This window comes from Pongo pygmaeus, chromosome 21 (assembly GCF_028885625.2).
Source record: "Pongo pygmaeus isolate AG05252 chromosome 21, NHGRI_mPonPyg2-v2.0_pri, whole genome shotgun sequence".
Classification (NCBI taxonomy): domain Eukaryota; kingdom Metazoa; phylum Chordata; class Mammalia; order Primates; family Hominidae; genus Pongo; species Pongo pygmaeus.
Window position 1 is genome coordinate 52,286,033 of NC_072394.2, and position 27,207 is coordinate 52,313,239.

The window sequence follows — 27,207 nt, forward strand, 5'->3', positions numbered from 1 at the left end:
CAAAAAAAAAAAAAAAGAATGAAGCTGGCATATAGTCCAATGGTCAGAGACAACGACTTGAGTAACTCAAAATCCAATTCTGCTTTTCTGGCATTATATCAAATTAGGAAAACTAATCCCTTCCTTTAGGCCAGTAGTTCTCAATTAGGGGTGCTTTTGCTTCCCAGGGGACATTTGGCAGTATCTGGGGGCATTTTTCATGTCACCACTGCGGGAGAAAGGTGCTACTGGCATCTCTTGGGTAAAGGCCAGAGTGGCTGCAAAACATCCTATAAGGCACAGGACAGCCTCAACAACAAAGCAGCATGTCAACAGTGCCAAGGTTGAGAAACTCTGCCTTAGACAAATCACTTAACTTCTACTGACTTTTAAATTAACCATTGACATTGTTCGAAAGTACAGCAGTAATGCATAAATGTTAAGTTTATATTTGCTGGTTCACATTTATTGGATTAAACATCATGCTGGGCGCGGTGGCTCATGCCTGTAATCCCAGCACTTTGGGAGGCTGAGGTGGGTGGATCACAAGGTCAGTAGTTAGAGACCAGCCTGGCCAACATGGTGAAACCCTGTCTCTACTAAAAATACAAAAATTAGCTGGGTGTGGTGGCAGGCGCCTATAATCCCAGCTACTTGGGAGGCTAAGGCAGGAGAATCGTTTGAACTCGGGAGGCGGAGGTTGCAGTGAGCCAAGATCGCACCACTGCACTCCAGCCTGGGTAACAGAGCAAGACTCGTCCCGGGAAAAAATTAAAAATAAAATAAAATAAACAGATAATTTATTTTCGATTCCCTATAAACTGAATATTTCTTCCTTAGTAAATGGAGCACAGACGAGCATCACCTTTTCTGCAACATAAGTAACAATGCACATGTGCAAGATTTGCATAAAGTAGCCTCTGCTTCTGGCTATGACTGAGAGCCTGTGGCAGACCAGAGATCCCTCAGAGAAACAACTCCAACAGCCAGAGAAAATTTAAAAAAAAAAAAAAAAAAAAATTTTTTTTTTAAAGTCTGAAGACTTTGAAGAACTGTTGAAGCTACTATGACCTGAAGAGACACAATCCGGAAGGGTAAACCCTTTAGGAGCAAGCCAATATACCACAACTGCTTTGCCCCTCAGGGCATTTGCCAATGCTAGGTGCCAGGAAGGAGGCTGAGGAAACAGAAAAGCAGCCTGGGAACATGACCAGAGCCACTATTCACAGGCAGAGAAACCAGCAGAGCTCACGGTAATGTCTCAGGCCCGAAGAAAGAAAAATAGAGACAAGGGCCCAGGATTCCTGTGAAAAGAACTGAGTGTTTTCCCCTGAAGACATTTTACAAAATCCCAAAGATGCACAGGTCAGAAGGCTGAAACCAAGCAGGAAGCCTCTGATTAGCACAACAGGTTTCTTCACCAATCCCATGTACTAAAAAGACAAAGATTAAAGTTCAGGACACACCGTGGGGGACAAAGATTAAAGTTCAGGACACACCATGGGGGAAGGGCCCCAGTTCTCAGCCAGAACTCCTGCAGGGTACTTCCAAAGAGTAGAGGCAAACCAAGAAGAGATGGAGCCAGACCAAAACCACGCCCTTGCTGTGGTCAGCTCAGACAAGATAAATGGAATCAGCCCCCATTCTATTTGCCTAGCAAATGGTGTGAGCCATCTAGATATTATAAAATCACCTAGGGTCGCTACAATTTTTTTATATACAATGCCCACTTTTCAATAAAAATTAACAGGCATGCCAAAAGATAGGACAAAATGGGTGTCAAGGCCGGGTGCAGTGGCTCACGCCTGTAATCCCAACACTTTGGGAGGCCAAGCCAGGCAGATCACCTAAGGTCAGGAGTTCGAGACCAGCCTGACCAACGTGGAGAAACCCCATCTCTACTAAAATTACAAAATTGCCGGGCTTGGTGGCGCGTGCCTGTAATCCCAGCTACTCAGGAGGCTGAGGCAGGAGAACTGCTTAAGTCCGGGAGGCGGAGGTGGCAGTGAGCCAAGATCGTGCCATTCCACTTCAGCCTGGGTAACAAGAGTGAAATATTGGGTAAGACAGAGCAAAAAAAGAGAATGATTGATCCAAAAGCTATGCCATCAGAAAACATCCAGACTGAAGGCTGGAGGAGAAGGAAGGAGAATAGAAAAATACAGATTTGTATTGAGTGCTAGTCTGAGAAAATGTCTCGGCAAAACAGTGTTTAGGTATTCATTGGATGATACATGCAGAAATAAACACAGATGTCACCTCTTTGACAATTATACAGGATTTATGTTACTTGATTTCCAAGTAACAAAGACAGCAAAATAATCAGAAAAAAAATATTTAGACTCAATGAGAAAGACAAGAGAGATCCTCTGAGGATGAAGAACCTGATAATTCTTAGCTCACTCTCTTATCAATCTCAAAGTTAAAATGATCACGGGAGTGGTCTGATTCAATGGATCCATTTCTGCCCTGTGGGAACTACAATTTCACAGATACAAATTTGTAACATCTTTTTGGATATCTAATCACCAATGTGAAAATTTTTAACATTTTTAAACCGTTTTATTATGAAAAATTTCAAATATACAGCAAAGTTGAAAGGACTTTACAGTGAACTCCCATATACTCACCATCTTGATTCCACTATTAACTTGCTTATCACAAATATATCCATTAATCCATCTTACTTTGTGATGTATTTTCAAGTAAACTGCAGAGATCAGTATACTTCCTGCTAAACGCTTCAACATGAATGTTAATTAATTAGATTTTTTTTTCCCTTCTTGGTGTAAAAGTTCATGCAATGAATAGGTGTGCATTTGCGGAGTTTGACAAATGCACATACCTGTGTAATCTAAATCCCTATGAAGATATGAAACATTACAATCACTCCTGAAAGGTTTCCCAAGCCCCTTTCCAGTCAATCCCTACCCTTATTTCCCTCTCTCAGAATAAATGTTTTTTTGTTTGTTTAGAGACGGGGTCTCACTATGTTGCCCAGGCTGTCCTGGAACTCCTGGCCTCAGGTTCTGAGGAGCTAGGTCTCTAGGCATACATAGCACAAGTGTTTTTGTTGTTGTTATTTGTTTGTTTTTGAGACAGTCTCACTCTGTCACCCAGGCTGGAGTACAGTGGCATGATCTCAGCTTTCTGCAACCTCTGCCTCCTGGCCTCAAGCAATTCTCCTGCCTCAATCTCCCAAGTAGCTGGGACTACAAGCACACACCACTACGCCTGGCTACTTTTTTTGTATTTTTAGTAGAGACAGGGTTTCGCCATGTTGGTCAGGCTGGTCTCAAACTCCTGACCTCAAGTGATCTACCTACCTCCGCCTCCCAAAGTGCGGGGATTACAAGCATGAGCCATCATGCCTGGCCACAAGTGTTATTTTTTAACCCACGGCACTTTGAACAATCTTCAAGTCTCTGGTGTGAAGAGACAGTCTTAGAAAAGTAATGTTTAAAACGGATAAATACAAAATTAGCCAGGCATGGTGGTGCATGCCTGTAATCCCAGCTACTCGGGAGGCTGAGGCAAGAGAATCACTTGAATCTGGGAGGCGGAGGTTGCAGTAAGCCGAGATTGAACCATTGCACTCCAGCCTGGGCAACAACAGTGAAACTGTAACTCAAAAAAAAAAAAGGGGGGGGGGGGACAATTATATTTTAATTATAAAATAGTAAATGAAACCATATTCCTGAAGCTAAATTTAATACTTATAAAAAGTTGCAAAAAAGTTATATCTGTTACATCCTTAAATGCATATAAGCCATTTAAATGTATCAATCTAACAGCTAATTTTCAATGAAATATTTAGTCCCAAAGAAGGCATACCGATTGATATGTTCAACATAGGTATTCTTGTTTCCTAAAATTCTATTTTTATGAATTCATGGAGACACAAAATATTCTAGAGAAGAATCCTTACCCTGAAATTGCAATTTATCTATAATTTATATTCCTTGAATACCTGGGTTTCCCTTCTGCATATAACCAAACGGAATCCTTTCTTGGCAAGAATGGATTGCTGCCTCTACTGTGAACTGTAGTTACCTGGCTCTAACTGGCAGACAGATAATTTAACATAAATTAGCAGATTATGCCTGTGCTCTGGTCCTAGAATATTATTTAAGAGATAGCAGATACGAGTGGTAAATGATCAACTGGGTGTTTGCTGAAACTTCCTGGAGGGTTAAGTAATTTATTATTAATTTTTGAGACTAGCTATAGATGGGAAAAATGAGTCATTCTGATTAAAATGATGGTGCAGGGCAATCAGCCAGCTTTAGACGCTGCTCCTATATCAAGTACATGCCAGGCCAGGAGCAGGGGCTCACGCCTGTAATCCCAACACTTTGGGAGGCAGAGGTGGAAGGACTGCTTGAGCCCAGGAGTTTGAGACCAGCCTGGGCAACATAGTGAGGCCCTGTCTCTACAAAAAAAAAATTTAAATTAGCCAGGTTTGATGGTACTACGTAACTGTAGTCCCAGCTACTCAGGAGGTTAAGGTGGGAGGATCGCGTGATCCTGGGAGGTCAAGGCTGCAGTGAGCCATGATTGCCACACTGCACTCCAGCCTGAGTGACAGAGTCTCACAAAACAAACAAAAAAAAACCCACACGCCAAAACATGTTCTTCTGTGTATATGGTAGAGTCCACATTTTCTTACAGGACTGAAAACCTGACAGTCACTTTGCCTCTAGACTACACTTTTAACATTTTTAGTTAGTATATAAATCTGTTATACTCAATTATGTTTTTGAAAAATTACACATACTCCCCTAAAAAAAGAACCAGAAGAAAAAGCACCAAAATGTTAACAGTGTGTTATCTTTGGGTTATGAGGTTTTAGATTGTCTTTATTTTCCTTATGCTTCGCCGTATTTCCCAAATTTTATACACTGAATGTATTATTTTTAAAATCCAAAATAAATTAAAGATACCGGGGAAAAAACAAAACCCTAGGCAGTGACTGACCTGTAATGATCCCCAAATGACTGATTTTATCACACTGTGATTATGAAGCTACAATGAATGAATGCCCTTTGTCCTGATTTATCCTTGCTGCCACCCAAAGGTACATATAACCTGATTCTCCTGGCAACAACACACCTTGGCATCCCACTTACCCCATGTCTGTAAAGAGGCCTCAGACAGTAATTCAACCATTTAAAAACTATGTCCCCTACAATTATGCTTTCTCACTATCTTCAGAGTATTCTCACCTACTGTTTTTTTGCAAATGTGTTCACTGTAGTGGGCCTTATAAAAACAATAGGTATGTTGAGTGTGCTGTTTCTATTTATACATACGCCTTTCACTCCCATCCAAAAGAAAACATCCCAGCCTGGGCAACAAAGTGAGAGCCTGTCTCTACAAAAGAAAAAAAAAAAAAGTAGCCAGGCATGGTGGCGCGTGCGTATAGTCCCAACTACTCAGGAGGCTGGGGCAGGAGGATCGCCTGAGCCCAGGAAGTCAAGGCTGCAGTGAGCTATGATCGCATCACTGCATTCCAGCCTGGGTGACAGAGCGAGACCCTGTCTCAAAAAACAAAACAAAACAAAAACAATAGAAAATATCTTGGTATCACCATATCATCATCCAATGCCAACTTTATGAAAATTCCTGATGTAAACTGGTGAAAATCCTTGGAATAACAACTAGACTGGGACTCAGTTGTAGTGCTGACATTGCCTAGGAGGCTGAGTATATCCTTTAAACCTTTCCATGATTCTGTTTTCCCACCTGTAAAATACAGGGGTAAGCCCAATAATTGAGTATCCTTTCCACTGAAAACCTGTTACATTGCCTCTAGACTACATTTAACATTTTTAGTTAGTATATAAAACTGTACATATAATGTAAGTTCAATTATGTTTTTGAAAAATTACACACATACCAAAAAAAATTATCCAAAATGTTGCAATTCTTCAGATCCTGTTGTATCTTACACAGTCATGCGCTGCATAATGACGTTTCAGTCAACGACTAGCTGTGTATCCAATGGTGATCCTCTAATATTATAATACTGTATTTTTACTATACCTTTTCTGTTTAGATATATTTAGCTACACATTTACTTACCTATAGTATTCAGTACAGTACCATGCTGTACAGATTTGTAGCCTACGAATAATAGGCTATACCATACAGCCAAGGGGTGTAATAGGCTATACCATCTAGGTTGGTGTAAGTACACTCCATGATGTTGCCACAATGACAAAATTGCTTAATAACGCATTTCTCAGGATGTATCCCCATCCTTATGCAACATATGACTGTGTTTGTGAATTCATCTTGAAAACACATCTGAGATTATAATCTCCCAATAGACAGAATATCAATCACGGTAGCAGTAACACTGACTGGATATGCTTGCCACCGCAGGGACTTTGCTAAGTTCTTCACTATCAGGTAGAAACTAGTATCAATTCCAATGAAGAAACTGAAGTTTGAACAGAATGGTCCAGTAACTGGCCCAAAGTCACCAAATCAGTAAGCTGCAGAGCGGGGACAAGAGCTAAGAATTATTAGGCTCCACAGCTCATTGCAGTTTCTCTCTCCAAGGTGCAGGCTAATTCTCCTTGTCCTAAACAACACAACACAGTATCCCTACCTTGCTGTTTCTAAAGGCCCTAAGCTAGATGACTAAGGAAGCTCTCTACATCTGATTTCTAGGAGTCTAGGAATTCTGAGTATAAACATCTTCACTATTCATGGTTACATATCATCAAGAAACAAGCTTACTTTCACCACCACTTTTTAAGACATTTTCCAAAAGCCTGCTGGCAGCAGTGTGCACTTATGCTGAGGTGACTAGCTGGGCCCCAGAAGTTTAGAGAGCAGTGCAAATGAGGTTAAGGTGCCAGTTTGACTCCAGGGCAGGTATGCAGCTTTGCATAAAGAACAACTCTTTGCATAAGGGGTAGCCTCAGGGGAGGTTCCCCAATCCCAGAAAGTGACCTCACAAATGCCTACCCACAAACAGTTAATGAAGGGAACAAAGGCATGACAAAATTAATCTCTGCACCTGGAAAATAACCCAAGTGACAGGATGGACACCTCTCTAATTAGCCACCTCATTAGATAACAGAAGTGAGATGACCTGATCAACTAAGCTAGCAGAAGTCTAAGCCACTCTTACTTGAAAAGCAGACAGGTTATGTATACGTACTTTTTATTAACACCCTAATTTTCACATTCATTTCCACAAAGAAGTTAGAAAAAGTATGTTCCTCATACTTCAAAGTGCCCTTTCTGTATAGAGAGGCAACGTGCCTAGATGGGAAAAGAATGGGTTTACCTAGGCTTCACACCTACCTATCACCTGTTTGCGCATCGATTTTTCTTTTTCCAACTATAACTTTCAAAAGTTATAGTTGGGAAAACTGTAACTTCCTCTTCCTAAATCAAAAGCAAATCAAAGTCTGGGCACGGTGGCTCACACATGTAACCCCAGCACTCTGGGAGGGCGAGGTGGGAAGGTCACTTGAGCCCAGGAATTTGAGACCAGCCTAAGCAACACAGGGAGACCTAGTCCCTACAAAACAATTTTTTTTAAAGTAGCTACTGGTCCTAGCTACTTGGGAGGTTGAGGTGGGAGGATCACTTGGGCCCAGGAGGTAAAGGCTGCAATGAGGTGTGATCACACCACTGCACTCCAGCCTCCGTGACACAGCAAGGCCCTGCTGAGAAGGGAAAGGGAAAGGGAAAAGGAAAGAGAAAGGGAAAGGGAAAGGGAAGGCAAGTTTGCTCTAACACAACTGATACACCTGGAAACAATATGAGCATAACCTGAACTCTGCCTTTGCATATGCACAATTTCATCCACGAGGAAAACCCAGAAAACTACACCCAGCTGGACAGACACACACACACACACACACACACACACACACACACACACACACACACACAACCTGAACTCTGCCTTTGCATATGCACAATTTCATCCACGAGGAAAACCCAGAAAACTACACCCAGCTGGACAGACACACACACACACACACACACACACACACACACACACACACACACACAACCTGAACTCTGCCTTTGCATATGCACAATTTCATCCACGAGGAAAACCCAGAAAACTACACCCAGCTGGACACACACACACACACACACACACACACACCCTGAAGCATCTACCAGCTACTCAGTTCACCAAGTGGGTGCCACACACATCTGATGTTAGAACTCTCAATGCCATTTCAGATAACCCTCCTTCTACCACTTCACAATAACTCAAGCTGCAACCCTGCTGATGCTCACTTCTATGAGCAAACCACAGATTGACATTTTCAAAGTTAAGTGCCATATTTACAGTATTCCTTAACTGCTTAACATGTGAACACCTGCGCCGTTTTCATCAGGTTCTTTTTTTTTTTTGGTGATGAGTAACTAATGCAGTTTTTGAATGTTGTACACCTAACTCCAATTTTTTCATAATCTCTATGGCTTTTATTGAACAATCTGGCATAGTGCGGTTAATTTTTTTTTTTTTTTTACACAGACTTTTGCTCATGTTGCCCAGGCTGGAGTGGCACAACACAAAACCCCACACACAACCCCCAGCCCCTTTCAGAATGTCTTCCACGAAACCGGTCCCTGGTGCCAAAAAGGTTGGAGACCACTGCTTTATATGGATTAACTCAATAACCACAGGGTGAAGTGAACCTATCATGACAGTCTGTTGTGGTTTATTTTCTTTCCTTTTTTGAGGTGGAGTCTTGCTCTGTCGCCAAGCTGGAGTGCAACGGCGCGATCTCGGCTCACTGCAACCTCCACCTCCCGGATTCAAGCGATTCTCCCGCCTCAGCCTCCCGAGTAGCTGGGATTACAAGCATGTGCCGCCATGCCCTGCAAATTTTGTATCTTTAGTAGAGATGGGGTTTCACCACATTGGCCAGGCTGGTCTTGAACTCCCGACCTCAGGTGTTTGGCCTCCCAAAGTGCTAGGATTACAGGTGTGAGCCACCGGGCCCGGCCAGTGTGGTAACTGTTAAGAAATGCTTATGCCATGTTATAGCAGAACTATTTAATATAATCACCTTTGTAGAAAAGAATAAACTGCATGATATCAATGATATTCCCATTCTGTACATACAGATACCTTTCTAAAGGGTAGGGGTGGGAAAAGAAAACAACACATTGAGTTTCAATCTAATCATTTCCAACAACTCAGAAGCAAAGAAATATCCTGAGTTTTCATTATGTCTAATACTTCCATGTGGGATCTTCCAAAGGGCTAAGAAAGCCTGGCTCAGCCTAGAGAATGCCACACAAATTAACTACAGATTTAACTCCTTTACCGATGCAAAAGGCAAACTGTGTCACACAGCTGTGTACGAAGAAACAATGGAAATAATCGCAGTAAATGTATATAGTTAATGTGACCAGGGTAGCCCAACTCTTTGGTCCTGCCCAATTGATTTGACCTATGTCATAACAGACTCTCAATCATTCAAAGTTTACTCACTCTTGACAAACTAGAGAAAAAATAACAATCTAGAGAAAAATCATCACTACGTCCAAACAGGTTTCTGAGAAGAGCTTTATTCTACTTTGTGGAATCCAATCAAAGAAAGAAAAAAGCTAATTAGACATACTGTTGTAACATTAATGAAATTTGAAACTCTTCTATTTAAATTTGTTAATAGTAAAGGAAAGAGGTTAAATAGACTTGACATCAAAGGGGCTAGAATTTCCCATGAAGTTTTCCACATTATTGGTAAAGACAGCAGGTATGTTTTCTTTACAGCTTTCAAGAATCCCTTGCCAGAAATAATCTTATATTAAGACACGATGTTTCCTTATAGTGGGGGAAACAGAACTGGCCAGGAAAAGATCTTATAGCAAAGAGATTGTAAAAGATTATTCTAGCACAAATACAGAATTAAATTGCTGCCATCCTTTTTCTCCCAGCCCAGCAATTCCTGAGGAGCAAAATTTTCAAATATCTGTGTATACAATGACAAGGACGCAAGTGAAAACACTTGTGATGAAAGGGTTATGAATAAATTACTGTAATTTCCTTTTATCAACCAAGTTGATTTAATGGTTTAAAAATATTGTTCAACAGAACAAAGGTGGTAATATTTGTTAGATCCTAATTAAACATGATTCATTCTGGAATGTTTCTGATGACACAGCTTACATAAATAATCTACTGGGAAGTCTACTCAAAATTCACAATGAAGAGTCGGTTTTTCACACATACAATACAACCTGAAACTATAGCTTCAATCTATGCAGATGGTTTTTACTATTTTAATTATACAACTAATTAATACCAAAATTAGATTGATGTTGTTTAATTTGTGGCTACTGAGGAATGTTACTATTCACAAATCACAAAATCTGTGCCAAAATAAGTCTTCAAAGGGATATTGTTGCCTCCTTACCCTTCTAAGCTTTGCAATGGGCTTTGGTCAAAGCTGACATAAACAGCTAAAGAAATTAACAAGAGTCTCAGAAGACAAGGCCAGGGGAGCCAAAAGGACACAGGTGCTACACACCCAGGCAGTCGTTGTCTGCTCCCAGAGCACCTGACTTCAGCAGCCACAGCACCTGCTCCTCAAGCGCAGCGGCGCCTTTGAGGGAGCACAGCCTGGAAGGTTTACCCTTCGCAGAGACGCTTGCTCTTGGACTTCTGGCTGTACATTCTAAGGGTTCAAATGAAGGATGGGACAATGGGACAGCTTAAATCCTCTGGAAATGTCACTGTGATCAATGGCTTCAACCCTTCTCTACCTCATACCAGTTCACTGGAGCTGCTAACACTAAGTTTCCTTCTTTATCCGCCCATCTCTATTCCAGTGGAGCCCCGTAATTAACGGATGGCAAAGAGGAAGGGGACATGTCCTTTTTTTTTTTTTTTTTTTTTAAACAGAAAAACACTCATTTAGATACCTGATTTAGTAAGACATCTGAACAAATATGAAACCCAACTATGTAAAAGCTTTAAAAATTCAGGTTATGAATTAGCCTAAACCTGTGCTTATGTTCCATTCTGTTTAGAGGAAGGGGGATGGAATCCCTTTCACCTTTATATTTTTCATGACAAGTCCATGGTCACATCAAAAATTACTTTTGTCTTTAACACAGTTGAAATTATTAAATGTTATCTAGACCTGACCAAATCCTATTTCCTTAATGTTATATTCAGGACAGTGAAAAAAATACTGTTTTCTTTTAGCAAAGTCTGACTTTTAAGGCTCAGTTTTTACCTGATTAAATAAACTGACCCTGCTTTTGAGGTTAGAAAAATTACTTTTGTTCATGGGGTCCCATTATACTGTACTATTAAGTTTACTTTTATATGTTTTGAAATTTCCGGCCGGGCGCGGTGGCTCATGCCTATAATCCCAGCTACTTGAGAGGCAGAGGCGGGCAGATTACCTGAAGTCAGGAGTTCAAGACCAGCCTGGCCAACATGGCGAAACCCCATCTCTAGTAAAAACTACAAAAATTAGCCGGGCATGGTGGCACGCACCTGTAATCCCAGATACTCGGGAGGCTGAGGCGGGAGAATTGCTTGAACCTGGGAAGTGTAGGTTGCAGTGAACCGAGATGGTGGCACCACACTCCAGCCTGGGGGACAGAGCAAAACTCCATCTCAAAAAAAGAAAAAAAAAAAAAGAAAATTTCCATAATAAAATGAAACTCTTAAGGAAAAAACTGCTTTGAACATAAAGCCAACCCAAAAAGTAGCTCTTACCTAAAGTGAATTTTCCCTAGTGCCAAATGAAATTCAAATAAATCCCAATCTTCTAATTCACACAAATCTTAAGATTTCTAATACTTTAAACCAGAATGAAAAAATAAGGTATGCAAAATTAACAATGGAAGAGAAAATTAATCCCACACCAAAGCCAAAACATTGAACTTCCTCCCACTCTCGCATTCAGACACACACACAAGCATGAACCACACAATGAAGGATTCCAGTTGCCCTGTCCAGACAACTGGACACACAGCACACCCCTCCTAGTCATCCAGGGACCATCTTGGCAGCCTGTTTCTCATCACTACCTGCCACCCTGTGCCTGTGTTGTGGACGAGGAAGGTACGGGAAGTAGCCTAGCTTTTTATTTTTTTAAATCTCAGCAACAGATGCAAGGTTATTTCTACCTTCCATCCAAGAGTATGGAGCACAAGACTAGCTGTTTATTAATAACATGCTTATTTTCCACACCAACCACATGGTTTTCCAATTTCACAAAGTAAATACTTCCTCATCCCTCTTTAGAAAAGATGAAACAATTTATCGTAGCCTAAGCAAAAACCACCTCTCAAAGCAAAGACTGGCAAGCAGATTCAAGACATAAAGGTATAGCTTTTATCATAAACTTGAAACCAATAAGAAAGCCATTAACCTAGATATTTTTCTAATCAAAAATCAGAAATGATGTTAATAGCAACATATAAGAATTACTATATCTACCCCACTTAGAATGTACTGGGGTAGATGACAATGACAATCAATACTGATTGCCTTATGTTTATCAACTTTTTCATCTACATTTCAGGTTTCAGTACAAGACAAACCATTAATACATTCATGATTAGCCATTTCAAAGCATTATTGTATACATACTGTATGATACAAAGCGCTTAATTGTAACTTAAAAGGTTAAAACCCATCTCGAATCCTAAATGGGCAAAAAAAAAAAAAACCCCACTAGTCATTTGCCCACAAACCAGGCCCCATATAACCATCAAGCATCTGACTGCATCGGACATGATTAATCTGAAACTGTGTATGAATCATACAGTAGCCCTCCCTTATCTTCAAGGGATACATTCTGAAATTCCCCAGTGGGTGCCCGAAACTGCAGGTAGTACCAAATCTAAATACACTGCTTTTTCCTATACACACATACCCATGGTAAAGTTTAACTTATAAATTAGGCACAGTAAAAGATGAATAACAATGTAAAAGGAAAATAAACTTGGGGACCCCAAACTCACTAAGTCAAAGAGAAAAGTCAAGGTAGGAACGGCATCATGCAAACCTACCTCCCTCACAATCTGCCCAATAGGAAATTCTTTGTGGACCCCAACATCCTTACCCTACAACCACTCTGCTGAATTTCACCCTGACAACGTAAATTGACAGCTTATCTTCACAGGTATGGGACAAAGGACAGAACTTAAAGTCGTTCCTCTGCTTACTTGAGATAAATGCATAATCTGATCACTTCCTCTGCCCTGTAAGTATATTTTGTCTTATGTAAAAATGTAGATTTACTGAGCTAGATGAATGCATAAGGGACTATTCCTCCGCCGCCCCCCATCCTCGCCCGCCACATGTGAACAGCTGATCAAAGACTCAAAAGACTGCAACCATTTGCCTCCTATCTACCACGCCTTCTTAAAATTTCTTCCCCTTTAAATGCTGAAGCCCTCAAAATCATCTTTGGAGAAAGGCACAGACCTTGGGCCTGGGTGCATGCCCTTAACCTTGGTAAAATAAACTTCTAAATAAATTGAGACCTGTCTCAGATACTTTTTGGTTTGCAACAAATATAAAATGGTGTTACAATTTGGTTTACAACAACAACAACAATAAAATGGAACAATTATAACAATAATAAAAGTAATGAAGTAAAATTAATTTTTCTGAGAGAGTCTCACTCTGCTGCCCAGGTTGGAGTGATCATGGCTCACTGCTGCCTCAAACTCCCAGGCTCATGCGATCCCAAGTAGCTGAGGCTACAGGCATGTGCCACCACACCTGGCTAATTTTTATTTGTATTTTTGTAGAAACAAGTTTTCCCCCAGGTTGCCTAGGCTGGTCTCAAACTCCTGGGCTTAAGCGATCCTCCAGCCTCGGCCTCCCAAAATGCTGGGATTACAGGCATGAGCCACCACACCTGGCCATAAGATTAAAATTTAAAAGTATTACAAATAATAAAATTAAAATAAGGGTCACTTGAACACAAGCACTGTGACACCATGATGATGATGTGATAATCCAGACGACTACTAAATGTGTATACAGCGTGGGTATGCTGGACAAAGGAATGACTCACATCCCAGGCAAGACAAAGGGGGACAGAGCAGGATGGTGAAAGATTTCATCACACCACTCAGAATGATGCACAATTTAAAATTTGTGAATTGTTTATTTCTGGAATTTTCCATTTAATACTACTTTCAGACCTCAGTGAAACTGTAGAAAGTAAACCTCTGGATAAGGGAGTGACTACTGTATTCACTATTATTCCTGGCAATTAAGGAATGTTAACTCCAACTGAACACCAGATGAATTGGCCCTCAATTAAACACATCTGTCCAGAAATATAAAATCACCCAAAACTGAAAATTTACTAAAGTGAAGCCATGCTCCTTAGAAGACTTAAAAAATAACAGCGATACACTGTCTGCTTTGTTCATCACTGTACCCTTCAAGTCTAGCACACTGTAGGGGTGTTACACAGAGATTAATGAATTTAGCTATAAGAAAATAGCAAAATCAGGCAAATGCAAAGACGAGTTTGTAATTTTTTCTCATTTATCACAGGCACCAGAACATAAAAGTTTTCTAAGTACCCACCCCTGCCTTTAATCACCATTTTTATCACTCACATTTAGATAAATACATTTGCAGTTCAGCTGGTATCAGAAAAAAAAAATATGTATCAAATTGTCAAATTTTACTAAGTCAGAGCTGTGGGTGTCCAGTAGCTTTTACATGTTAGATTTTTCTATTTCCTCATTCGTCAGCATTTGACATCATTTTCTGATGTTATAAAGGATAATAGAAAAAAAAAACCCTGTGCGCACATCACGCCCCTCCTAGTCATCTAGGGACCATCTTGGCAGTCTGTTTCTCATCACCACCTGCCACCCTGTGCCTGTGTTGTGGACGAGGAAGGCATGGGGAAACAGAATATTCTGGTGAATAAAGCATTACTAATTTTCAAAGAATTAGAAGGCAAAAACAAACAAAAAAAACACCCACAACACCAAACTCAAAAGTCATGCCTCAGGGTCTTTATTGTAACTACTTAATACTAAACACCAAAACATAAATGATGCTGGTTAATGGAGATTTGGGGCTAAGAAAATCAAACAGGCTGGGCGTGGTGACTCCTGCCTGTAATCCCAGCACTTTGGGAAGCCAAGACAGGTGGATCAGGTGTTCAAGACCAGCCTGACCAAAATGGTGAAACCCCATCTCTACCAAAAATAAAAAACTTAGCTGGGCATGGTGGCATGTGCCTGTAACCCCAGCTACTCAGGAGGCGGAGACAGGAGAATCACTTGAACCTGGGAGGCAGAGGTTGCAGTGAGTTGAGATCATGCCATTGCACTACAGCCTGGGTGACAGTAAGATTCCGCCTCAAAAAACAACAAAAAAAAGGAAATACCAAACAAAATGTACTTTTCCCTATCTTCGAAATCATCGTGTCCTTTCATTCCTGTATGGCAAAATATAAATCCCATGTCGCCTGCCGAATCTGAATCTAAATAAATAAATAAAGACAGAGAATAATAAAGAAAGAAAACAGCATCAAACTTAAACACATTAGAGCAAGAGAAACAAACAAACAAAAAAAACCATGACTCCTGCTTTCTCAAAAATCACATCAGTAGCTTATAAAGAACTTCATGGGCAGAAAAAAGAATGGGCACACTGTAGGGAGCAAAAGGTAAGTGATAATATTTACAAAGTAGTGTATTTTAAAAGCACAAACAAAAAATTAGGTAAATTGGGCCTCATTAAAAACTTTTTTGTGCATCAAAGGACACTATCAAAAGTGAAAAGACAACCCACAGAATAGAAAATATTTGTAAATCATGTATCTGCTAAAGGTTTAATATTATTCAGAATCCGTAAAGAACTCCTAACAGGCCGGGCATGGTGGCTCATGCCTGTAATCCCAGCACTCTGGGAGGCTGGGGTGGGAGGATGGCTTCAGTCCACGAGTTTGAGACCGGCCTGGGCAACATAGGGCAATCCCATCTCTACAAATAATGTAAAAATCAGCCGGGCTTGCTGGCACACACTGGTGGTCTCAGCTGCTTGGGAGGCTGAGGTGAGAGAACTACTTGAGCCTGGGAGGTTGAGGCTGCAGTGAGCCGTGATCGTGCCACTGCACTCCAGCATGGGTAACTGAGCGAGAGTCCATCTCAAAAAACAAAAAACAAAACAAACAAACAAAAAAACCCTAAAAAATAGTGATTACTGGCCAGGCGCGGTGGCTCACGCCTGTAATCTCAGCACTTTGGGAGGCTGAGGCAGGCGGATCATGAGGTCAGGAGATCGAGACCATCCTGGCTGACACGATGAAACCCCATCTCTAAAAATACAAAAAAATTAGCCGGGCGTGGCGGCAGGCGCCTATAGTCCCAGCTACTCGACAGGCTGAGGCGGGAGAATGGCGCGAACCCGGGAGGCAGAGCTTGCAGTGAGACGAGATCGTGCCACTGCACTCCAGCCTGGGCGAGACTCCGTCTCAAAAAAAAAAAAAGTGATTACTGCATAAAATTATGAATGTAATTTATGCTACTAAACTGTACACTTAATTACTTAAATTACCAAAATAGATACATGGCAAATTTCATATTTTACCACGAAAAGAAGAAAAAAGTACAAAGTAGATTTGGAAAAAATTAATTCAGTCACTTCAAAATCAGGATTAATTAATTCCTTTCCCCAAAGTAAACGCAGTCCAACGACCAAGAGGCTGGTCTGCCCAGACAATAGTTTCTTCTTTCATTTCATTAACTATTTAAGTACATACAACGTGCTGGGCACCATCCTAGGCACAAGAAAATTACAATCCAGAAAACTTCCCTCTCATGACTATATAGATTATGATATGGGTCAAATGAGCTTTTCTAAAAAAGTTAAAGGATTAAATGCTTTTATTTAAAACACACAGATTCAGCCGGGCATGGTGGCTCAAGCCTGTAATCCTAGCACTTTGGGAGGCCGAGGCCGGTGGATCACCTGAGGTCAGGAGTTCCAGACCAGCCTGGCCAACATGGCAAAGCCCCATCTCTACTAAAAAAAAAAAAAAAATTAAAAAAAAAAAAATAGCCAGGTGTCGTGGCGCTCGCCTGTAATCCCAGCTACTCAGGAGGCTGAGGCAGCAGTATCACATCAACCCAGGAAGCAGGGGTTGCAGCGAGCCCTGATCGCGCCACTGCACTCTAGCCTGGGCAACTGAGTGAGAATCCATCTCAGGAAAAAAAAAAATTGCAGATTCAAAATAACTATATCATGAATCCTAAAGCCAGTATACTATCATTTTTGGTCTATCTGGTTTGACTTCCTTAGGCTGGCAATTCTGTCATTTTTCTGAACAGGAATAAAACATTTTTTTCCTTTTTCAATTACATAAGCAAGACACAACACAGTATTTAGGAAAACACTATTTTATGACCTTCACCAGCCAAGTCTACCAATCAGCAAATACATACATCCTGATCAGGAATACAATTTAGGCTTGGTTCCTGAAAGTAGAACTTAAAATGGGATAATGAGCAGCTCTGTGAGGAAAAAATAACCCTGTCTCTCCATCTTTCCAAGCTTAGGATTGTCCAACACAGTAGAATTAAGAAGGTTTAAATGTCAATTATCCATACTTTTAGGACTACTTGGGAGGGGGTGGAAAAAGTTACCTCTTTACTGATGTTTAAATATCCTACAACTTTTTAATAAAAATAATACACAGTTGTGCTCACGAGCATACCCTGGATCCACTGACATGTAAAAACACAACATTGCTGTCTTACAACCTACTCTTTCCCGTACCCAATACGCCACAATATTTTTCATCTTTATAATTAGGCTACTAACTGCCTAAGAGAACTGTTCATAATTGATGACAGTAACGAAGGTGCCTCAGAAACAACGAACAGGTTCGCTTCTCGTTGCTGCAAAGTACCTGGGTAGCTCTGTCACCTGCAAAGGCAGAGGAACAATACCCAGGGTCTAATAATTGCTTACTCAAACTAACAAAAGGAGAAAAAAAAGGAGGAATTAGAGAAGGGGCAGCACTCTAAATTATTTAATGTGATTCCCATGCTTGGGAAAACACTGAATTCATGCAACCAGCAGGAGCCGGAATGCTCCTCAGTATAAAAGGCACCATATAAAAAGAATTACTGGATCCAAATGCAATATTCATTTTCATTTAACATCCAACTACCTAGAGGATTGAGGTAATGAGTCTGGGGCTCTATTTCACACTTAAAAGCTGAAGTGTGAAGCCAGAGGAAAGGACTGGCTTAGCAGATCAAAATGTAAAAGGATTAGCCCACAGGACAAAAAATGGTCCAATAAAAGGAAAAAATGGTCTTAACATCCCAAAGATATTTCCAAAAATTCTTTCTGATTTTCTTTCCTTTGACCAAGACAGCACAATTTTCCCTCCCTTCCTTAGTGACAATGATTTCAAAGATAGATTTCCATGTAGAGACACCAAGTCTGGGGTTCCCAGGCTAATGTCCGAAAGCAATGGCACTGCACAGTGGGGACCTTGCCATTCACCCCAAAGACTGAAACTATAAAGTCTGAAGATTACACACAAGCATGTCACCATTCTCACCGCAGCAGTCTGGGGAGGAGATGAAGTCAACGGGAAATCAGAACTTTAAAAGACAGTGTCTTTACTTGACAAAATTATTCCTCCTTTACTTCAAAGGTTCAATTCACACACGCTCAGAATCATGAAACTTCAGATCTGAAAGGGACCCTAGAATCTGCACAATAGTCCAGTCTCCTCAGTTCACAGAAAACATGAAAAAAATTCATACCTAGTTATTGGTAAAGTCAGACAGGAGCACAAACCTAATCTCAGTTGAATATGAGCATGAGACCAAGAGGGCACCTCCTATGGTTATCAATAAGAATCATATGGCCGGCTGCAGTGGCTCACACCTGTAATTCCAGCACTTTGGAAGGCCAAGGCGGACGGATCACCTGAGGTCTGGAGTTAGAGACCAGCCTGGCTAACATGGTGAAACCCCATCTCTACTAAAAATACAAAAAAAAAAATTAGCTGGGCATGGTTGCAGGTGCCTGTAATCCCAGCTACTCCGGAGGGTGAAGCAGATTGAGAATCGCTCGAACCCAGGAGGCGGAGGTTGCAGTGAGCCAAGATCGCACCATAGAACTCCAGTCTGGGCAACAAGAGAGAGCGAAACTCCGTCTCAAAAAAAAAAAAAAAAATCATAAACATAAGGACCTTTGTGTCAAGCTCTGTGCTAAGCCCTTTTACGTGCATATTCTACTTAATTCTGACAAGTAGCCTGAGAAAGGTAGTATCCTCTATTTGAAAACAAAATGAATCTGCCCACTCCAAGCTGATCTGAACCCCGATCTCTTTTCAACCATATTGTATGTGCTTCAGGAATATCTTAATAATTCTCAACTTTGGGCAAGTTAATGACTCAACTTGACTTACATGATCATCTATAAATTGAGAGATGTAGTCAAAAGTTTAGAATTCAAAGATCTCCCGTAACTGATAACATGACACTCAAATGCTGGGTACCTGGGTAGCTCCAGGATTCTAAGTGGATTTTAAAATCCCATTAATTTTTCCTCACAATTTTCTACAAAACATAGCTCGTGTGCAAAGGCAAGCATACCTTTATTGGCTACTAGAAAGTGAAGAACAACTGCCCTTTTCCCCACAGTGCACACAGACCTGCCTCTTCTCTTCAGCCCACACCCAACCTACTTGCTTACGATTATCTGTTATCTTAGCCAGTGGTAACCTCCCTTTTTCTCTATTTCTCTGACAGGCCTCAGCAGCATTACATTGCTCACTTCTTACGTGCTAAGGTTTTTCTTTGCCTTATGTGATTAGATGTGCCTAACATACTTCCAAGATCTAAAAAGCAGCAAAATTTAGGGAAGCAAGAAGTCAGTTGTATTCTGGCCTTCTGCTGCTTTGGAATTTCTACTCTCTCAGAGAGCTCTAAAGAGGCATGGCAACACAGAGCCCCTCCTTCCTGGTGATTATTATACAAGGCTCCCACTGGCCTATTCAGCTGGGGTGGGGGGAGTCGATGCTGGAACAGAATCGTCTGCCGGCTAGGTATCCTGGAACAGTAATTAATACTGTTTGAATGGTTGAGACTATCCAAAACCAACCACTTTCTTTCTACTAAAGAAAATTTCAACTCCAAACCCAAGACCTAGCTTCCAATATAGCAAAAACTCCACAAAGAGAACATAAAACATTACCAAAGTCCTGGTCAAAAGTGGTGCTCTTTACTTTTGTAACATCAACCTGTTCTCCAAATATGGCTTCCTCCTAAGAAGGGACAACACTATACTCAAATATGCGCGCAAGAGTGCATGTGGATTTGGAGCAAAAAAAAAGGTGTCCTTCACAGGATAAGGCTCTTTAATTCTCTAAAGTGAAGTAACCCATATTTCTCCATATGTATTTCATTCTAGAAAGCTCAGAAACTCAGTGTGCTGAGGGATTCAGAGGGCTTTTTCATGTCAAGAAAAAAAAAGGCTATTTTCAGACTACACTTGAATGGGGAAAATCTGAAATTTTCATGTGGTTATTAGGAAAAGTTGTATTTGATTATATAAAACATGTATCTTCTCTAAAATCGTTGTTTGGAGACAGGGTCTCACTCTGGGTGCCCAGACTGAGTGCAGTGGTTCAATCATAGCTGATTGCAGCCTCAACCTCCCAGGCTCAGGTGATCTTCTGACCTCAGCCTCCCAAGTAGCTGGGATTACAGGCATGCACCACATCCAACTAATTCTTTTGTATTTTTAGTGGAGACAGGGTTTCACTGTGTTGCCCAGGATTGTCTTGAACTCCTGGACACAAGGAATCCGCCCATCTTGGCTTCCCAGAGTGCCAGGATTAAAGGCATGAGCCACCTTGCCCAGCCTTTTTTTTTTTTGTCTAAAATCTTAGGAATGGCAGGGCACGGTGGCTCACACCTCTAATCCCAGCACTTTGGGAGGCTTTGGTGGGCGTATCATCTGAGGTCAGGAGTTTGAGACCAGCCTGCCTGGCCAACATGGTAAAACCCCATCTCTACTAAAAATACAAAAAAAATAGCTGGGCATGGTGGCGGGCACCTGTAATCCCAGCTACTTGGGAAGCTGAGGCAGGAGGATCACTTGAACCCAGGAGGCGGAGGTTGCAGTGAGCCAAGATCATGCCACTGCACTCCAGCCTGGGTGACAGAGCACGACTTCGTCTCAAAAAATAGTAAGATAAAAATAAATTAAAATCTTAGGACCAATGTTTATGTAGAATGTAAATGAATTATCAACTTTCTATATATGAAAGCATCTCACTAGCTTTATTGAGGTATGATTTCTTAAAAATTCTCTAAAAGATTGACTAAGATGCAGTTCTAGTTTTTCAAATGGCTTTGGGATTTTTTGAAAGTATCAGATCATTGAAATCAAGTCACTTGCTCAAGGTCATTCGGTCAAATCAGGTAAGATTAGAATTACTGGCTCCTGCCTTCCAAAAGCCAGCCATAAATCAAACTTCTCTTGGAACTAAGCAGGCCAAAAATGTCAAAATCATTCCCCATCTCTTTTCTTCAGTAATCAAGGAAAGAGAAAAATTAGTTTAAATGTAGAACAGAATTTCAATTAATAAAATGTCATCGGCCAGGCGCAATGGCTCACGTCGTAATCCCAGCACTATGGGAGGCCGAGGTGGGCAGACCACGAACGAGGTCAGGAGTTCAAGACCAGCCTGACCAACATGGTGAAACCCCATCAAAAATTAGCCGGGTGTGGTGGCAGGTATCTGTAATCCCAGCAATTCAGGAGGCTGAGGCAGGAGAATTGCTTGAACCCAGGAGGCGGAGGTTGCAGTGAGCTGAGATTGTGCCACTGCACTCTAGCCTGGGTAACAGAGCGAGACTCCATCTCAAAAAAAAAAAAAAAAAAAAGTCATCAATGCATAAACAATTACCCCTAACCATGCAGAGGCACCTCTCTTGAAACCAGTAACTGTTTCGACAATTTGCTAAGGTCAGTAACCTCTACACAACCTTGCCATATGATGGTACCATAAACTTATTAAGATTTTAAATCAGCACCTCATATGTACATTTATAAATAGCTCGCTCTGTTATCTTTTAAAAGACCTGATCAGACTGGAGTATGGAAGTACTCTGAGCTCTCGGATTTTTTTTTTAAGTTAACAGGTCATAAATAAGTTCAAAAGTTTTCTGCAGAACCCTGAAGGGAATAGGGATATCTCAACATTGCAAATGAAACAAGTGATTAAATAAATGAGAATCATAAAGGCCAGGGAGTAGAGGGTTGAAGAGAAGGGACATCATGTTTTTATGCAACATTATTACCTTGTTCCTTATCAAATCCACCACCTTCTCTCTTTCACTCTCTCTCTTTCTGTCCCAACCTTCTCCTTTTAAATTGCTGATATAAAACACTACTTCCAAAATTAACAATACAAACACAACTCCCGGCCAGGCACAGTGGCTCACGCCTGTAATCCTAACACTCTGGGAGACTGAGGTGGGTGGATCACCTGAGGTCAGGAGCTCCAGACAAACCTGGACAACATGGTAAAACCCCATCTCTACTAAAAATACAAAAATTAGCCAGTGGTGGCAAGCGCCTATAATCCCAGCTACTCGGGAGGCTGAAGCAGGAGAATCACTTGAACCTGGGGGACAGAGGGTGCAGTGAGCCGAGATCACACCATTTAACTCCAGCCTGGGCAAAAGAGCGAAACTCCGTCTCAAAAAAAAAAAAAAAAAAAAAAAAAATCCCAACGAAGCCGTATTTTTAAAACATTAAATGGATCAAATGGTATTATTATAGTAGCTGAGGGCATTTTATATTTTTTGCAAACACACTATTAATAGTCTTATTTAGTAATTTTCCTCATATCCAATTTTCTATGTGAGATGGTACCCCATTTCACGGATGACTCTCAAGTCCAAGAAAAGTTTCCTTTGCTCTTAGAATATGGGTCACCCACATTAAGTGGCATTAGAGCTCAAAAATACTAAGTTAATGGTTAGGCTGAAATTTTGGCTGGGTTACAGTATACATGGACAATTCAAAACATTTATAGCTACATGATTTTTCTTATTTCAAATTCAAGTCTACTATTTCTGAATATAATTGTAATATACTCTTGGAGTGATGATATCTCTAGCCCTTGAGCACAACGTAGCCACAGGGTATACAAAGCAAATCAAAAGCAAGCACTGGAAAAAGTTAAACCTAGAAGGAAATCTAAGTCCAACACTTTCCACTGTGCCAGAAAACAGAATTGTCATTGGGAAATTTATTAAAGTGAACTACATGAAACTGCTGATATACAACTGTTTCTGACCTGCAAAAACAGAAATTTCATATAGCTCAACCTAATGTTATTTTCTGTTATTTTCTCTTTTTTGTGTGTGTGTGTGTGTGTGTGTGTGTGTGTGTGAGACGGAGTCTCGCTCTATCACCCAGGCTGGAGTGCAATGGCGCAATCTCGGCTCACAGCAACCTCTGCCTCCTGGGTTCAAGCGATTCTCCTGCCTCAGCCTCCTGAGTAGCTGGGATTACAGGCACCTGCCACCATGCCCGGCTAATTTTTGTATTTTTAGTAGTGACAGGGTTTCACCATCTTGGATAGGCTGGACTTGAACTCCTGACCTCACGATCCACCCACCTTAGCCTCCCAAAGTGCTGGGATTACAGGTGTGAGCCACCGCGCCCAGCCAACCTAGTATTATTTTCTAAGCTCATTTTAATAACTGTTCAAATAAGGTCTTCATAACCCAAGGAACACAAAACAACCTTTTATTTCTCCAGATTGCCTTAACCTCGAAAAAATTTGTCACCCCACTGTCCAAAGCTAGACATTCGAAAAATTTAAGTTCAACAGAGCTTGTGCATCGTAGTGAGATCCTGTCTCTACAAAAAACTGTTTTAAAAGTTAGCCAGGCAGGGTGGCATGTACCTGCAGTCCCAGCTACTCAGGAGGCTGAGGGAGGAGGATCCCTTGTGCCCAGGAGATCAAGGCTGCAGTAAGCTACCAGCATCACTGCACTACAGCCTGGGCAACAGAGTGAGACTCTGTATCAAAAAAAAAAAAAAAAAAAATCATTAGTAGGAAGGGCAAACAGCTAAATGTAACTACTCCACAACCTTTTTTTTATTGTTCCCCTTTCTCACGAACCAAATTTCCATCCTAAGTAGAATTCTCCTTCAGAAGGCTTACATTCAAGGAGATACAGTACTAATGAAAATGTAAGTGCTCTGCCTCTTTTTCAGCTATCAGTGATATAGGATTCTAGGCATGGCAGTAGCACATCGCTTTACACAGGGGTTCCCCTGACCTAAAAAATCTACTGTTGAGGAATCTTAATTAAATTGATAAGTTCCATTTCTGTTGAAGAATCTGGCTTCTAACCTTTCTATCAAAAGGGTGATTACCATCCCAGTGGGATATAGTTTTCCATTTAGATATAGCTGATTTATGGACTCAGACCAGAAGTACCTGTCACTTTCACAAAAGGAGAAAAAAAGGATTATGGCTCTAAGACTGCCTCTAGGCCCAAATCCCATCTTTTCACACCCATTTTTATTAGAGTCTAATAGCCAACATGCTAATGAACTCTTTTCTCAGTTAATTCCACTAATTAGTTATCTCTTCTTGTTCTGCCAGAATCCCAACCCTTTTACAATCTACTCACCAAATCCATCAGGCCACGTATTATGCCTTCCTAGAGGGACACTTTTCCTGATTACACTTTGTAAACAAGGCAATCTGATGCTGCCTGTTCTATCTTCCCAGATCCAGTTGATAGTTCAAAACATCAACATTAACCACAAGTAAAATATGCTTTAAAAAATAATCAGGAGACGATCTCCTGCTCTATCTGGAAATTTCTCTATTCAGCTAGTTCTGTGTTGACAGGTCAACAGAGAATGGCACTAGTTATTGCTACAATCCTAAAAGGCATTTCCCTACAGCTAAACCATCAACCCTTTCCTAAAATCCATATAATCCAAAATTTTTCTAGCAGAATTTACTCTCCCCAGCAGCATCTTCTGATCATTTTTCACCACAAACTGAGGTTTCCTCATAGTGATATCAAGTCAGGCAAACACATTCCTTAAGCCTTCCACCTAACTCCCTTCTTCCTGGAAGTTACATGTAATAGCTGCCTTTATTTACTTATTTTTAAAACTCTTCAAGCATCAGGTACAGTGGTAAGTGCTTTTAAAGAACATGTATCTACCTCCATCCTTAACACCGTATGGAGATTGGGACTCACATTCCCATTTTACAGAGGAGAAAAGCGAAGGCTTAGTAACCTGCCCAAGGTCACACAGGGCAGAGACTGGAATCCAAGTCTGACCTCTGTGTCCTCCGCTCTTAACCCTCATGCTGTCTTTCCTTCTGATCTCTTCCTGTCCTAACTGGTGCCCTGTGGTCTTATAAAAGACTATGCTTGGGGCAGGCGGGGGAGGGGTGGGAGGGTCAGTTTCTCCAGAGACTGCCTTTCCTTTAAAGGATAAGACTTTGAAAAGTAGGAGTACCCATTACATCTTTCCTCCGTGCTCCCCTTCTCACCTGGTACCATTTCCCAAAGGCCCCAATCATATCCCCTTCTCTAGGGCCAATTTAAACTTCTCCTTTGTCCCCAGAGCAGGCACTATCCAATACTGAAAAACCACCATCTACCCTCAAGGCTAGGAGAGGGCAGAAGTGGAAGAAAGGAGAACACAGACAGCACCCCTTCCCCAGGTCTTCAGTTGAGAAAGAAGCTGTGGCTGAAAGTCTGGGGGGCTGGGGGCAAAGGTGACAAGGATGTGCCCTTGTGGGTACGCGAGGTGGGGAGGGGAGATGGGGAAGAGGCATGGGACGCTCAGGGGGTTAGCAGGAGATTGAATGGGGGTGGACCTCTGTAAGGGGAAGGGGGGTGCCACCGGCAGGCAGAGAGATCAGGCCACTGAAGAGGTGAACGTGAGTTAGGGAGGAGGACCTGGAAGTGGATGTAATGGGGGAAGTGGAGGAAGAAAGGGGAAGGAGGGGGCTCACGGGAGCAGGAAACGATGGAGTCACGGGGAGTGGGGGAGGATGGATGGGAGCCAGAAGGTGGGGCGGCCTGGGACCCGGGCACATGGGCTCGGCGAAGAGCGGGCGCGCCGCGGGGGACTGGGGTGCGGGGAATGCCGGGAATGGGGGTTCGAGGAGACCCCGGGGAAGGGAAGGGGAAGCGGCAGTTCTCGAGTAGAGGAGCGGGAAGTGGGAGTTCCAGCGAGGCAAGAGCGGGAAGGGGGTCCCGGAGCAAGGGGCGGGCATGAAGGCACAGTCGGGTTCGCGAGGGTGGCGTTAGGAGGGGCGGGGTGGGCCGGAGGCTGGCGCGGGAGAGGGATCCTGGGAGCCTGTTGGGGTGCGGCGGGCAGGAATGTTCTGGCGTCCCCGAGAGCCGGGCCAGGACTCCGGAGTCTTCAGAGGACGAGGCTCGAGGCCGCCTCCCGGCCGGGGCCCCTCAGGGAGGGGCGGGGATTCCCCAGGTCCCTCAAGGCCAGAGCGGCAGCCGCCGCGGTCCCAAGCCCCCTTCCTACCTATGCCGGGCGCCACATAGACGAAGTAGAGCAGCGAGGACGAGAGAGAAAAGAAGAAGAGCGCGGCGAGCAGCGAGCGGCGCGGCAGCCGCAGCAGCCCCCGGCGGGCGCGCATGCTGCAGCCGGGCGGCCGCTCGAGAGCCGGGCCGGGCCTGCTCCCGCAGCTCCCCGTCCGCCGCCTCCTGGGCCGCCGCCGCCACCGCCTGGGCCTCGGCCACCGCCTCCCGGGCCTCGCGGGCCGCCACTCGCCGCCGCCGCCGCCTCGCCGCTCCCAGCCGCCGGCGGTCGCGGGCCGGGCCACATGAAGCGGGCGGGGGCCAGAGCGGCCCCGAGCGGGCGCAGCGGCGGGGGCGGAGGCGGGGCGCACGCGCGGGAGGCGGGGCCAGCGCCGCCGGGCACCGTCGCAAAAGACCCGCGTTCTTGCGCTCGCCGCCGACCCTCGCTTGGCGCCCACAGCAGCCCGTATGGAATATCGCCAAATGGCGACAGACCCTCTCGCAGTGCGGCCACCGCCCAGGCTTGCGGGGAACGTCTCCCAAGTGCTCCGCGCTCGCTCGCCCCCCATCTCGGGGGCCAAGGGGCCATCTACAAAGTCTGACTCATCTCGTTGCCCACTGCAGCGGAAGAGTGGGGACTGCAAGGCTTGGGGGTTCGGCCTG

The 27,207-nt window shown here is 42.7% G+C and overlaps 1 protein-coding gene across 1 annotated transcript in view; it reads right to left on the reverse strand.

Annotated features, from left to right (window-relative positions):
• Positions 1-26,899, reverse strand: part of B4GALT5 (beta-1,4-galactosyltransferase 5) — an 81,528-nt gene extending 54,629 nt beyond the window's left edge. Inside the window, exon 1 of the mRNA XM_054467184.2 lies at positions 26,549-26,899. Within this exon, the coding sequence (XP_054323159.1) occupies positions 26,549-26,663 (115 nt within the window). The 5' untranslated portion in view covers positions 26,664-26,899. The remainder of the gene's footprint in view (positions 1-26,548) is intronic.
• Positions 26,900-27,207: the final 308 nt, after the last annotated feature.